The sequence below is a fragment of the Heterocephalus glaber genome, unplaced genomic scaffold (assembly GCF_053883595.1).
Source record: "Heterocephalus glaber isolate CG9 unplaced genomic scaffold, H.glaber_assembly_v1.0 deba00001472, whole genome shotgun sequence".
Classification (NCBI taxonomy): Eukaryota; Metazoa; Chordata; class Mammalia; order Rodentia; family Bathyergidae; genus Heterocephalus; species Heterocephalus glaber.
In genome coordinates, this window is record NW_028258315.1 from 11,567,953 (window position 1) to 11,582,618 (window position 14,666).

Genomic DNA, 14,666 nt, shown 5'->3' on the forward strand with positions numbered 1-14,666 from the left:
TAACTTCTTAAAAAGCAGGTAACCTATATTTGGCCTAGTTAGGGAACAGAAGTATTTTAAAAGGGAACTATTAGTGGACCTTTTAATTTGATTTATAATACTGTTATTGCACTGAAAGCATTTTGACTTTCCAGTGGAAATGTCAGCTACATTATGGTGACTAAACCAGTTTTATATCTTTATTGATATGAAAACTCTGAAGCTCTTATGGAAGAGTAAAGATTTGTGTAATGAATACCAGTACCCATGTCTTAACAGGTGCTAATGTTGTGCTATATTTGCTTCATGATTTAAGTGTATTTACCATGAATGTCAGACATAGCCTATCTAGGCCAGGTGGTGTTTCCAGAATCCCAGAAGTCAGGTCTCTTACGTCCTAGCTCTCTGAGCGCTCAGGCCTGGGTGGACGAGAAACTGCTGGCCAGTGCTAGGATTGGCTCATACAAGTGTGGCCAGTTTCACAGATTTGGTGCATTTGTTAAGAAATTGAACCTTTATAAATAAGCAAATTTTGTGGCCTTCTGCTACTGCAACCCCAAAATTTGGACTAATGATTCAAATACTTTTTATTCTTCTAAAGGCTATTTTCAAATACTAATTTGCCCTTGGCTCTTAAAAGAACTGGTTTGCCCTTGTTGGGGACAAAGATGCTTAGTGTCCTCAGAAGAATCTGACCTGTCCCCCTGCATGCGTGATCATGTGGGACAAGTGGACTCTGGTTCCCAGTGACCCTGGTTAGGCTTGCAGAGCCTGATCCATCAGCTGCTGGAGAAACACCTCCAGACATACTGTCAGTAGATGTCCAGTCAACACATGAGGCGAAATTCTTTCTCCTGTTCTGCATGTGAACACACAGAAGTACTGCTTATCATATTTAAAATGATCCACAATAGTTTATCTTAGACTCAGAAAATGTTTATGTCCTTTCCCCACCAGCTCAAAAACTTGAAATATAATTTCTCAGGTACCAGAAATAAAGAAGATGCTCAAAAGCAGTGTTATAAGCAGGTACTTTTAAAAATCTAAAAATCCATAGGGAAATCAAAGCCAGATTTATACACGTGGACCTGGGGTTTTAGTGCCTGGCCTAAGATGGAGTCTGAGGTACCTGAATTTAACCTAGTGCTCCTATTCCATGACTGTGGGTCCTGTGGGGGAAATAAGGTTTCTGCTTAAAAGTAGGACCCTTTACCGGTGCGGTCCAAACAGACATAGACAACAATAACAAAATGATCTGAAACAACGGAAACAGTTAAGGTACCAGGCAGAAGCAATTGAGAAACTGCTATAAAAAATGTTTCTACCACCCATTTCCTTAGGACTCCATGGAAAATGATCTTGCTGAAGTTAGCTTACAATGAAAACTAAAAAACATGCAAGGAAACAAACTACTGTGAGTGAGAGCCAGCAGATACAACTAATGGAGAATTCCCACTCCAGAAACTACAGCTTCAGTGCTGTTGGAAAAGGACTTTATGTGTAGCATGTTCCCAGAAATAAATAAGGAAGAGGGAATAGAAACCCTGAGACAAAAGTAGACACAAAGTAAAGGAGGCAGATTTGGAAAAGACACTGTTACTAATAAGTAACACAGTTGTTGCAGTGTATAGAGCCTAATATCTTGTTTCCAAATCTAGTCATTGCAATTGTTGAACCAGTCTGCTTTTGCTTGACATAGGAATGGAGTTTGCCAGTGTTAACAAATGCAATAGGAAAATGTTATTGTGTAAGCTTAGTAAACATTTTTTTTCCCTTAAGGAAACTTGACAAAACACATGAAGTCCAAGGCACACAGCAAGAAATGTGTGGATTTAGGCGTCTCGGTAGCTTTAATAGATGAACAAGATACAGAAGAGTCAGGTAAGGCTTTACACCTCTTCTTCGTAGATGCCGTTGGCCATGTACTGTTCGTTTGGACCCACAGCCTCCTGGTCAATGCCCGCCTCCAGCTTTTGTCGTTCCCACCCGCCTGTGCCGATGGTGCACTGATGCTAATCTTCCTAAGCTGCATGTCTGACTACATTGCTGCACTGACCATTTGGTTCGCAGTGGCCTAGCAAATACGTGTGAACCATGTTACAATCGCGCACCTTCACTATCTCCCACCTACCTGAAGGCTTCTGTCATTCTCCCTTCCACACATTTGTGGGAAGCAGTTGTTCCTGTCAGAGTTTCCTCTCCAGGCGTCCGGCCCTGCTGTGCCTCTCTTTTGGGTTTGCCTGCGTCTGTCTTTTCTTACCTCCACACAAGGCTGCGCAGAGCAGCTGGAGCTGAACCCACCATGCAGAGGACTCTGCCTCCCCGGCAGCTCTGCACAGCCCTGAGCATTGTGAGGGCTGCATCACTGTTTGTGGAAGAAAATATTTGTTTGCTTGTCAGAAACATGTCTTATTTTGAAAAAGTTACTTTTTTTTTTTTTTTTAAGTATTAGCTCAACATTCGTAAACACTTATTTCTGTCCAATTTGGCAGGAAAATAAACCTGATCATGTCATCTGAGTAATCAGAGAATAGAATTATCTTTTTGTTTAAAAAAATTAACTTATGGATTTATCAACAAAAGAGACTTTTAAGAAGATACTCTGTTCCATTTTACAACTGCCCTATATCTAATATTTACCTGCTTGCTACATTTTTAATTTATACAGTCTTATATAGTGAAAATGTCTAAAGAGAAAATAATGAGAACATCATGGAACATATAAGTTAAAATATCAACTCTTTCAATCCTATCTGACTAATAATAAAACTAAATGAAGCAGCCTGAATTTGTGTCTAAATGTTCAGGAGAAGTGACTCATTTCCTCAGTAGTAAGAGCAATTCAAATGTAACAAGCTAGGAAAAGTATGTAAGAGTTTTAGTAAGTATATGTATTACCCAGTGAGTAGGAAAGGTATAAAAGGTACCATAAAACACTGATGTCTAAAAAAAGACTTTATGAACAAAAACTCAGTGGCACAGGAACTAGCACAAAGAATCAACAACTGGGATCTCATCTTATTAAAAAGCTTCTGCACTGCAAGAGAAACCACCAACAGAACTAAGAGATAACCTACAATGTGGGAAAAAATTTTTAGCAGCTGTAACTCAGACAAAGGGCTACTATCTAGAATATATAAAGAATTGAAAAAAACCAGACCCCCCTAACCCAAATTCAAAGACCCAATTCAAAAATGGGCATCTGAAATGAACAGTCATTTCTCAGACAAAGAAGTAAAAGCAGCAAATAAACATAGGAAAAAATGTTCAACATCACTGGTCATTCGAGAGATGCAGATGAAAACAACACTGAGATTCCACCTCACCCCAGAAAGAATGGCTGCTATCAAGAAAGCAACCAATAACAAATGCTGGAGCGGTGTAGAGAGAAAGGAACCCTTCTCCATTGTTGGTGGGAGTGCAGACTGGTGCAACCACTGTGGAAATCAGTATGGAGATACCTCAAAGAACTAGGGCTAGAGGTCCCATCTGACCCAGCTATGCCCCTGCTGGGGATCTTCCCCAAAGAATTAAAAAGAGTCATACCACAGCGATATATGTGCACCCATGTTTATAGCGGCACAGTTTGTAATAGCTAAAGCTTGGAAACAGCCCAAGTGCCGATCAACTGGAGACTGGATAAAGAAGATGTGGGTTTTTTTGTAAAATGGAGTACTACTCAGCCATAAAGAATGAGAAATTAGAGACATTTATAGCTAAATGGATGCACATTGAGGCCATACTCTTAACTGAAATAAATAGGACACACATGTGTAAATACCGAACAGTTTCTCTAGTGTGAGAGAAAGCTGAAAGTGTCAGTAAGGACTAAAATGATTAAAACAAATAATTGATAATGTGAAATAGGAAGAAAAGGTCCAAAGTGGTAGAGGTGGTGGGAGGGGAAGGGGAAAGGAAAGAAGGGAAAGGAAAAATGATGAGAAAAGAAAAAAAATGGAAATAAAGTTTTTGTAAATAGGGAAGGGTGGAGGGGGTGAAGGGTGCACAGGTAATGGGGAAAAAATAAGAACCAAGATACATCATGTACAGGTCCAAGCACCCAAAGGTAAATGTAAACGTATACCTAAAATGTACCAATAAAAGAACTTAAGGCAAAAAAAAAATGAAAAATGGTCATAAGATAAAGAAATTGGGAAATAATTGGGTAATCCTGGATTTTAACTAGACCATGCTTCCCTTGTGTTTAGATATTTGAAATGAGTGTGTTAAAATAGACTTTCTTAAAGAGAAAAAAAAATGTTATTATAAAACAATACTGTTAACTTCATCAAGATGAATTTTATAAAAATTAACTAACGAACCTGTTTATAGATTCCTCTCAACTGTTAACGGTAGGTAGTACTTACATTCTAAATTTGCATAGTAGAAGTAGGAATAGTGTCCATTTGTTATCATGCATTGTTTAAATTGGCGGACTGGTTGATTTACGTAGCTATCCTGTCTTTTGCATGTTTTTCATCTCATTACCAAAGTGTTAGAAGCTGCTCGTAGGTTGAGTGGTACATCTGTTCATGAACTTAATTCTTTCCATGATTCTGGTCACAGAATTTGTTCTATGATTCTGGTTGCAACCGAATTGCAGAATAGTGGAAAGAATTAAGTTTGTGAACCAAGGTACCACTATATATCTGAGTTGATAGCCAGGGACTAGGTATTCTGATAAAACAAAATTTTTTCACCTTTTTAAAGTGTAATTTTATAAATTACTGTATTTGTGGGAAATGTGCTCAAAGTTGCTTCCTAGTTTTTATCAAGTGGTAAAATATAACAGATCTAAAGTCTGAGGATACTTAAAATTCTTCATTTCTATGCCAACAAAATACATTCCTCTCTTTTGCTTTATTATAGGCTTGTAGGGTAGGCATAATTATAGTAAACAGATGCTTCAAATATTTGTTTTTAAAATACAAAAAGTACAAAGAATTGTATTATATGCACTCATGTGTTCATACCAGAATTAATGATTATAAGAGTTTTCTCATATGTGCTGCAAGACCTTTTGTAAATTCATGATGTTTTTAAAAAGCAAGATCCATAAGGCATGACATGCAGGGTGCAGCTGTGCTCATCTTGATTCTGGTCACTCGCTCAGGGCCCTGAGGGTTTCCCTCCACTTAATCTAAGATCCGTGCATACACCTGGGAACCACGAGCATGGGTATAATTTTATTAGAACTGCTTTGTAGGCACCCAGGACATTGATTTGATTTTATAATTTTATGTTGTTTTCTACCATTTGTCCACTTCCCTAACATAATATTGTCAGAATTTTAATTTTGGCCACTTTGAAGAATGATAGTTTGTCATTTTTATTTGTGGTTTCTTGATTACTAAAGTGAAGTCAATTATTCTTTCAAAAGAACCTTTACTCCATGATATTGATGATAGTTTGGAGAGGTGGAATTTTGCATAGCTGTTTCAGCTGGCCTATATTTGAGAGTGTGGGGAGCCCAGACCCTGCAGTGAGGGACCAGAGCCTGGCAGGTGTGCACTGTGCCTGGAGGGTGGCTGTCCATCAGCCTAACACAAGTCCAGTTTATGCTGTTTTCTTTCTGTCCCCTCTGCCGGCTCCTCTATCTCCCCAGCCTTGGTACATGGGCCATGGGTCTCCTCTCTACTGTCTTTGCTCTTCCCTAGCTCAGTGACGGTGAACCTTTTAGAACTTCAATGAAACTGACAGCCTGCTGCAGCACCTGTGCCAGAGGTTCACCACCCCTGCTTTAGGGCGTCTCCAGTCTTGTGACCTTGAGTACCACTCGGGTGTAGGTGACACCCCATTTGCTCCAGACTTGCCTCCTCACCATTTGTTTGGATGTCTGTATGCATTCACCTTTGATAAGTGCCAAACTCCAGAATCACTCTTCACCTCAAAGAACCATGCTTCCCTTGTCAAGTTCTTCCAGACTTCCAGTTGCTAGACCCAAAACCTTGATGTTATCGTCGATGCTCCTTTTTTTTTCATTTTGCCTTTAATGTACCAGTGAAACCACTCGGCTCCTCTGTCACCCTGTTCACGGTCCTCTTGCTGTTAACCCCTTTTGCCACCCTGTCGGGGGAATGCTCCTATAGGCTCTGCTAAATTGCTTACAACAGCTTCTGGCTGGTCTCTGATGGCGATCCCTGGCCTGCTCCTCCCACAGCTTCCTGTGCAGAGGGCTGGTCAGCCACACCTCTGGAGCTCCCACTGCCTTCCCCTGCGCCGTCTCTGAGTCTCCTTCCCAGTCCTTCCTCCCTTGCTCACTCAGCAAGCCTTAAATCCAGCAGGCATCTGTCTCAGGGCCTTTGCACCTCTTCCACCAGGCATGACAACTAACCACACCATGCCTGCCTCACTCTGCTCAGAGGTCCCCCTCTCATTGGGTTCTCCTGAACCCCCCTAGATATGGAGACAAAAACACCCTACTCTCCTACTGTCCGTGTTACCTATGCCTCTTATACATCCCACTGTCTTACTGTCGGCATTACTTGTGCTTCTTGTCTCAATGTTTCATTTTTCTTCCTTGCACATATTGCTACCAGCTCTGTGTACTTGTTTATTATCTGTTTCCAACAGGTAGAAAATAAGTTACATAGAGACAAGGAATGTGGCTTTGCTTACTGCCCTAGGATTCTACCTAGCATATAGTACATTGTGAACAGTGTTACTGAATGGGCAACTATGAAAACAACACTATAGTTTAAAGGAAATAATTAAATATTATTATTTATAGAATTTGATAAATTTGTGTACATTAAATTCCGTCTCTAAAATTGAATGGTAGGCATAGCAAATGCACCATTTATACCTGTCTCTATAAATGGTGTTTGTTACAGGGTCAGCTGATATAAGTATTGTTAAGACAGTGATGGTATTTGTTTGTTAATTTGCTGTTTACTGGTCATTGATTGGATCAGAAGACTAGAAAAGGGTTCAGATTTTCTGACTGTTCTGCTTCTCATCCTCAGTAACGATCTCCCCAGATTGACAAAGATCTGTCCTTCTTTTCAGTAACTCCAGAAAAGCAAAGTTTATTTTCTTTCTGACTGATTCACTTATTTCTTTAGCACTTGGACAGGTTTTCAGTATGTGCAGACTTCTGTCCTCTGGAGCACTTGGTCCACCACTGTGATGTCCTGGGCTGAACCCACAGGGGTCGGGACACATCAGGCATGGCCAAGCTGGTGCAGGAGGAGGACTAGGAGGAATTGTTTCTCCTTCACTGCATTGCTGAAAGGGTCCTGAAGAGAGGGGTAGGAGAGGGAGGCCATGCTTTCGAGACTGAGGGACTTGATGGAGTAGAGCTGGGCAGGTGGAGAGCTGGGTGGGGACCTCTGGGGGAAGCACTTGCTCTCCGTTTACGTTCCCTGTTCACTGATTCTCTGACGCAGTGAGTCTTTTGCTGTGCTAATTGATTCTGATTTCTTCGTGCTTTGACACTTGAAAACCATTCTTACATGTAATTGTTTAGTATGTTCATTCTCAGTTCCCAGTCTGTATTTATGATGTTTCTTTGATAAAGAATCTTTTTTGGGGGATCAACTAAAGTCATTTAAAGCCATTGCTTCTTCTTTTTTTTTTTTTTTTGGTACCGGGGATCGAACCTCGGGTCTTTGCACTTGCGCAGCAGGCAGCGAAACCACTAAGCTAAATCCCCGGCCTAAGCCATTGCTTCTTAAGGACCATGTATATCTGACTTTATCCCAGATTATTTTACTTTGTCAAATATTCCAGAAACATGCAGACAGAAGATAATAGGGCTTTCAATCTGTGACCTTGGAATTTTCGTTTTTGAGGTTTGTTTTGTTGCAATTGCTGTTATTTTGCAATTTGCTTTATTTTGTTGGGGGAATTTAGACACCCATGGCTAAAAAAGCATGATTTCTTTAAGTGGATAATTCTGTTCAGTAATAATAACATCAGCTAATACTGTAGAGTTGACCCATTGTGGATGGATGAAAGTTTTTATAAACAATTTCACCATCTCCCCTTATCCACCAGATGGAGTTTTAATAGTTTTACTGGAAAGTCTGACATAATTTTTCCCTTGTGACATCCATTTTGTAGGTATATGTATAAAAACTAATTTGGAAATCTTGCTCTTCATTTTTTAGAGAGCATTGTTTTCCCTAGAATTAATTTCTGCTCTAAACTGACATCTCCATGATAGGAAAATTTCTTCACTCTAGACTGTTGTAACAGATAAGATATTGACTTGTTCCAATTTTAATGTCTCTGTTTTAAAATCTCCCTTACCAGTTTTATAATGATGTTGTAAAGTTAGCAGTGTGGGTTATAAAGTGCTTCCTTTTGCTGTTGATTTTATTTTCTGGGGGAAAAATGTGAATTTTTGGACGAATCTCAGGAGTAGATGAAGCAACTAAAAAATTGTGGAAGAGAATACATGTTTTCAGGGGCTGTGGGTTTGAGTTTTGAAGCACACATCCACTGGTGGATGGAAGCAAAGGCTGGGAAGCTGGGCTGCTACCCAAGGCGCTGTCCCAGTCATTCACGACTGACTCCCCCTTAGGGGCCACCTCATGGCGGCAGCTTCCTCTGAACCTGGCCACCACGCAGCGTCCTCTGTCATTCCTGAGGCCTCCTGGATAGCGGTTTCTCCATTCACTGGACCTAGTAAGTGAAACTAAATGAGTGCCAACATGCTGTTGTTTAGTGTAGGGTTGTTTAGTACAGAACTTGTTATTAAGTGCTTTTGTGGTACCAAGGAGTCTTGAAATCATTTCCTGTCTCTTTGATCTAACATGAATCCAGTGTCAGCCCATTGCAGGACACTGGGGGAAAACACAGCAGGTGCCATTCGCTGCCGACGTCTGCTCTGGAAATTCAAGGACGTGTGGAGGTGGGCACAGCTGTCACCTCCACTCCCCAGGCAGTGCAGATGGTGGCTTCTCAGAGGCCTCTTACCCCCTCACAGCTGTGGCTAGCTCCATGAAAACCTGAAACCCAGGAAGCTCCTTCATTCCTAGGTTTCCCTGAACTCAGGTGAAATTTGCCATTTAATCATGGTAACAGGTTCTAGTTACCCACTGTATAACAAAGGGATTAAAGAAAAAAAACCAGATTTAGGAGCTTCGTGTTTTTCCAGAAACTGGTCTTGAACAGTATGAAAATGTGGAACATTAAATCTTCCGTGTGTACATCACCTTGTACCTATAGTCCCAGCTACTGGGGAAACTGAGCCAGGAAGATTGATTGAGCCCAAAAGTTTAAGACCAACCATGGGCAGTGTAGCAAGATTTCATCTCAAAAAAACAAAAACAAGCCAAGGGTTTCTCTAGATTTAATAGCCACACTTTATAGTACCAACAGGACAGTAGTCAAGGCAGCAATGGAGCCCACACACCACTCTTCAAGTGTTCCTGGACCCGGCACACTTTAATGACAGTCACATATACCGATACAGTTATGCAATAGCCCCAATGGCTATGCAAGAACTGACCACGTATTTAAATCTTACTTGCCTCAGATGTGTTGGAAATGGAATAACTCTTTGAACAAACAAACAAAAAAAAGGTAGAGTTGGGAGACTTGATTCTAAAGTAAGACTAAATCAGACTAGAGAACAGCACACAGAGGCCAAAGGACAGCGTTTGTAGGTTTATAGGACACTGTTGGGGTCTTGGTCATTTAACTGAGTTTTTCTGTAGAGCAAACATAGTCACCACCAAGAAACGTCTCTGAGCTTTCACCATGAAGCAAAAATTTTTCAACACTTATAAAAGGCCACACTGCTTCTACAAAGCAAGGGGGCATACTGTTATTTAAACACCATCACCATTTGGTAATGTCTTGGTTGCTTGTGGATTACCGGGAAAAGTTCAGGTGTTGTTTTTTTTTTTAATAGATGTTTGTTTTTAGTTATTCCCTGACATCTGCCTTTTGCTTTCACTGAAGCTTTTTTGCAGATTTATTTGGACTTCAGTGTCTCTTTTCCTGACATTGCCTTTACTCTTTTCCTTTTTTCTGTGGACCTTAAATCCATTCTCTATGCTGCCAGCAGCACTGTGCCCTGCATTGCTCACCAGCTTCACGTGCATCTTTCCAGTTGATAAACAGTGGTCATTCAAGGGCGATGGGAAAATCCTGAGATGAAGGCCAGAGGTCCTTGCTCTTTTTTCCCTTACTACCTGTAGCAAAAGTGGGGTGTATGGCTACCTGTCTCATTCTTTAACAGATGAATTCTTGTGCTCAGTGGAATAACTTTGGGAGATATTTATTTTGAATCAGAGGCTTACACATTTTTGTAAGCCAGCCATTAAATTTTGGACATTTGGCATTTAAGAGAAGCCTCCACTTGGTTTAAAATTAGCAACTCAGGCTGTAATTATAATTTATGCCCACAAAAAGTCTCATCCTTCCATCCCCACTGCACATTCCCTTGTGTTCTCATATACGAAATTATATAGCCTCAGGGGACTTTTCCTGTGTTCTCCTCAGGGTATTAGGGGACACATTCTGGTTTCCACCTTTTGTGTTAAAAATCATGCTGCCAGCTATTTGCTGTCTCTCCTTTGATCAAAAGAATGTTTTTGTCAACAGAATGCTGCACTTCAATGCAAGGAATGTTAATGTGTACCCTCAACTGCAGACTGGGGCCCATGTAATGTGAGGAAGTGCATTGGGAAGCATCGTTCTTGTTGGAGTTTAAGCCCTGAATGATAATATGCGTGAAATGTTAGATCACAGGTTTTTCAAACTGCATTGCATTTATCCTTAAAAATAAGTAAATTTTATAAAAATACCAGGAGTAACATCCATCTTTCTAAATATAGCATAGAATTTGTCATTACTGGATGCTTAGAGAAAAGATTTAGTACTCCTTTTAAGAAAAAATTCCATGTAAAATATGAAGCCATGCTAGACAAGGATTTGTATTTAAATAAACCCTGGTGGGCCAGGGATTTAGCTCAGTGGTTCCACCGCCTGCCTCGTAAGCACAAGGTCCTGAGTTCGGTCCCCAGTATCAAAAATAAATAAATAAAATAAATGAAGCCTGGCTAACATCATTAATGAACAACACAGATAAAGCAGTCTTTTGGCTTCCTGGCTGTTACCAAACATTAAATTCTGGCCCACTGTATTCTTAAAGGATGTTTTCATTGTATAAACAAAACTATTATTTCCATGCTTTTAAAAAGTGTTCCCCAGGCTGCTGCTGCTTGACTTTTCGAGTAGCATTTGCAAACACGAGACAAACCACAGCAGAAGACTTGGTCCTGGGGGCAAGGGGCCCGCGTGCTCAGGGGAGCCCCCTCTTCCCCAGCAGGTGTCGCTGTCTGCCAGTGATGAGAGGCCGGGTTACAGTTCGTCCCACTTGGGAAATGCGTCTTGAGGGAAGTTGTTTGATGGAAATTTACAAAAACTTGCACTTGTGAAAAAAAGGTTGCTGCATAGCTTGCCTTTCTTTTCCCTCATGAGTCCTAATTCACAAAAAATGAAGGAATTATTTTTGTGTTAATTAAATTGTATTCCATATTGGAAACATTTATCTGTGTGGGGAATGTGCCTGGGAGGACATAAATTAAATGGAACTTTTAAGAGCCACATATTTGCGAGTTTATTGAGCAAGCAGTAATTTCTTCTGTCTGTTGTACAGCCTCTGTGACTGCAGAGCGATAAAGCAGAGCGTACGCTGTCGTAGGCCAGGAGGCTGTGCTGTATACACTGGAAAAGGGCAGTTGCAGTACGGAAGGGAAAAGGTGGTGTGTCTTACTAGAATAAGGACAGGATTTTTTTCTTTTTTTAATTTTTGGAAGAATTTAATTTGTAAATTTAAAGTGTTTCCTGATATCAGAAATAGAAAACAAAAAGATATTAACAACCAAACATCTTTTTGGAGTAAGTTCTGAATTTGGAGTTTTAAAATGTACAAAACCCCAGATTACTTGTAAAAGAATTTAAAAATTAGTCTAGGTGGACAATTTTCATTGACAAGATTTATCAAAACGTCAAGAGTTATCTGTTTTGTTTAAAAATTATTTTTAATCCATCATATTCATCTCTGCTTTTTAAATAAAGAATTTACCCTATTGATATTTACAGCAATTACTGACATCATCTATCATGTTTGGATTAAAAATTTTGGGTTTTCTTATTCATTAAGTTTATTGGTACATTTTAGGTATACATTATGATCATATTCATCATTGGGCGTTTGTACCTACACATGATATAGCTTGGCTTTTGTTTTCACCATTTCCCTCCCTTCCCTTCTACCCCTCCACCCCTCTCTATAAGAATTTTGTTTCCATTTTCTCTCATGTAGCTTTTTCTCCCTCTCCCCCCAACTTCCCCTTCCCCTTTGGATCTTTTGTTCCTGTTTCATGTTATCTATTTTACCTTTTGGTCCTCATTTACACTTTCAGTTTCTCAAACCAGAGAAACTATTCATATTTATACATGTGTATTCTATTTATTTCATTTAAGAGTATGGTCTCAGTGTGGATCTATTTAGCTGTAAATGTCTGTAGTCATTCTTTATGGTTTAGTAGTACTCCATTTTATTTAAAAAAACACACACATCTTCTTTATCCAGTCTCCAGTTGATGAGCATTTGGGCTGTTGCCAAGATTTAACTATTACAAACTGTGCCCCTATAAACATAGGTGTGCATATGTCGCTGTAGTATGATGCTTTTAATTCTTTGGGGAAGATACCCAGCAGGGGAATAGCTGGGTCAAATAGGACCTCTAGTCCTAGTTTTTTGAGGAATCTCCACACTGATTTCCACAGTGGTTGCACCAGTCTACACTCCCACCAACGGTGGAGCAGAGTTTGTTTTTCCCCCCAACCCCTCCAGCATTCATAAAAGCTTTGGTTCATTCCTGGCTTTGAAGGTTTATGGTTGTGTAAACTTCCTAGCTTCCTTCTGTAAGATGGCTTTGCTCTGAGCTCTGTCATTGGATACTAGTTTGGTTTAAACACAGTAATATGGTGTAGACCTCAGCAAACTTTTTCTGTGGTGGGCTGCATGATAAGTTTGGGTGTGGCAGGCCAGACACTGTCATGACTACAAGCTTGTGATTGTGGCACAGTAGATAAAAGCAGCAACGAGCAGTTTGTGAAGAGTGAGCCTGGCTGTGCTAAGGCAAAGCTTTCTTCACAAGAACAGGAGCCATGCCGCGTGGCCAGTGGCAATGGTTTGCCCAACACTGATGCAGGTTCTCAGGCCAGTGTCAGCGCTCTTACAACTGGGGATGTGTGCAGCAAAATAAGCAGCATAACGGGGTCATACCTGCTTTTCCGGGGTCCTTATCAAGTCCTCCCCCTCACTGACATCAATTGGAGACACTGTCGCACACTTCTGATTGTCAGTGATCTCTGGGAGCAGAGGCCCAGGGCCCAGGGAAGTAATGTGCACAGAGTTTGATCAGCACGGATTAGACAGAGGGCAGAGTCATCTGCACTGCCTCGATGCTCTGGGCATTGAAAGGGTGCCATCGCTTTGGCCTGTTTGTGCTGCCCATCTCGTTTCTTTCACCCCTCCAGGTCGGTTCTGTTTGACAGATGTGTAGGCATCCAACATTCACTACAGGGTTCCAAACTTTGACAGTGATCTTGCCCTTCAGGGAATGCAGGACCACTGTGTATTCAGAAAGAGAAAACCACCTTAGTCTCCTTATCTCAAGGATGAGACCAGAGGGGGAAAAGTCCCAGCCCTCCTGAGCCCTCTACAAGCTGCAGCAAATGGTTCTGTCCAGAAGGAAAGTCCAAGGGGGCCCCTGTGCTACGCTACTACTAATCCTGACCTGAAAGTTGACGTGATAAAGGCAAATCCAGATCAAATCAGAGCCAAATAGTTTTATATTCTCCTCTCTAAAAGTATATGGTATTATTTTAAAATACTGAAAAAGAAGTGAGGATGCTTCTTGAAATAGATGCACATGTGTAAATTTATATATAATTTTTCAAATTCTTTGGTTATAAAATGCAATGTATTTGTGAATTAAGTTCAGTTATCAGTGTATATTCTCCTTGGTGTGCATTTTTTTTTTTTTTTTGGTACCAGGGATCGAACTCTGGTCCTTGTGCTTGTAAGGCAAGCGGCAGAACCACTGAGCTAAATCCCCGGCCCAGTGATGCATTTTTTATATTCTGTTTCTAATCAGATAATTATATGAAGCTTTTAACATTTGTACCTATAAACACAAATACGCATATTTACAAGAAGCTAGCTTGTTGACTATTAATTTATTGTTGACCTTTCAGATCATTCAGTAGTAAGATTTAAAAAATATAACTCTGAAATGTTTAACACAAACATGAGTTTTAATCTTAGCTCTGATGCTTGTGAGCTCAACACTTTAAAAATAATTACATTTTTCATTTTCAAGAAATCATTCTCGTATAAGAATCAAATCCTTAATTGCTGCCTACTTTAATTATGATCAAATGGTACTGGGTTTTTGTTTTTGTACCGGAAATCGAACTCGGACCTTGCGCTTACCAGGCAGGCACAGTGCCACTGAGCTACATCCCTGGCCCCATATGGTACTGACTTGTGGCTAATGCTAAGCTAAGTTCTCTAGGACCAGAGTGAAGCCATTCTGTCATGATCCGTACAACTGAATAAGAAATGCAACAGTAGGTACAAAATGAGAGCACTTTCAGGTAATAAACAGTTAAAGCCTGTGTTTGGGTTAGGCAGATTGAGAAATTCCCTGTGCTTC

General features: G+C 40.4%; 1 protein-coding gene across 9 annotated transcripts in view; it reads left to right on the plus strand.

The window, feature by feature from the left end:
* Window positions 1-14,666, plus strand: part of Hivep1 (HIVEP zinc finger 1) — a 126,226-nt gene that overhangs the window by 99,733 nt on the left and 11,827 nt on the right. For all 9 annotated transcript variants that reach the window (XR_015439312.1, XM_087181779.1, XM_087181781.1 and 6 more), the window contains exon 7: window positions 1,759-1,860. Coding sequence is in view for 8 of the 9 variants with exons in the window: in XM_087181779.1 (XP_087037905.1) it covers window positions 1,759-1,860 (102 nt within the window). In the remaining variant the exon portion in view is untranslated. The remainder of the gene's footprint in view (window positions 1-1,758; window positions 1,861-14,666) is intronic.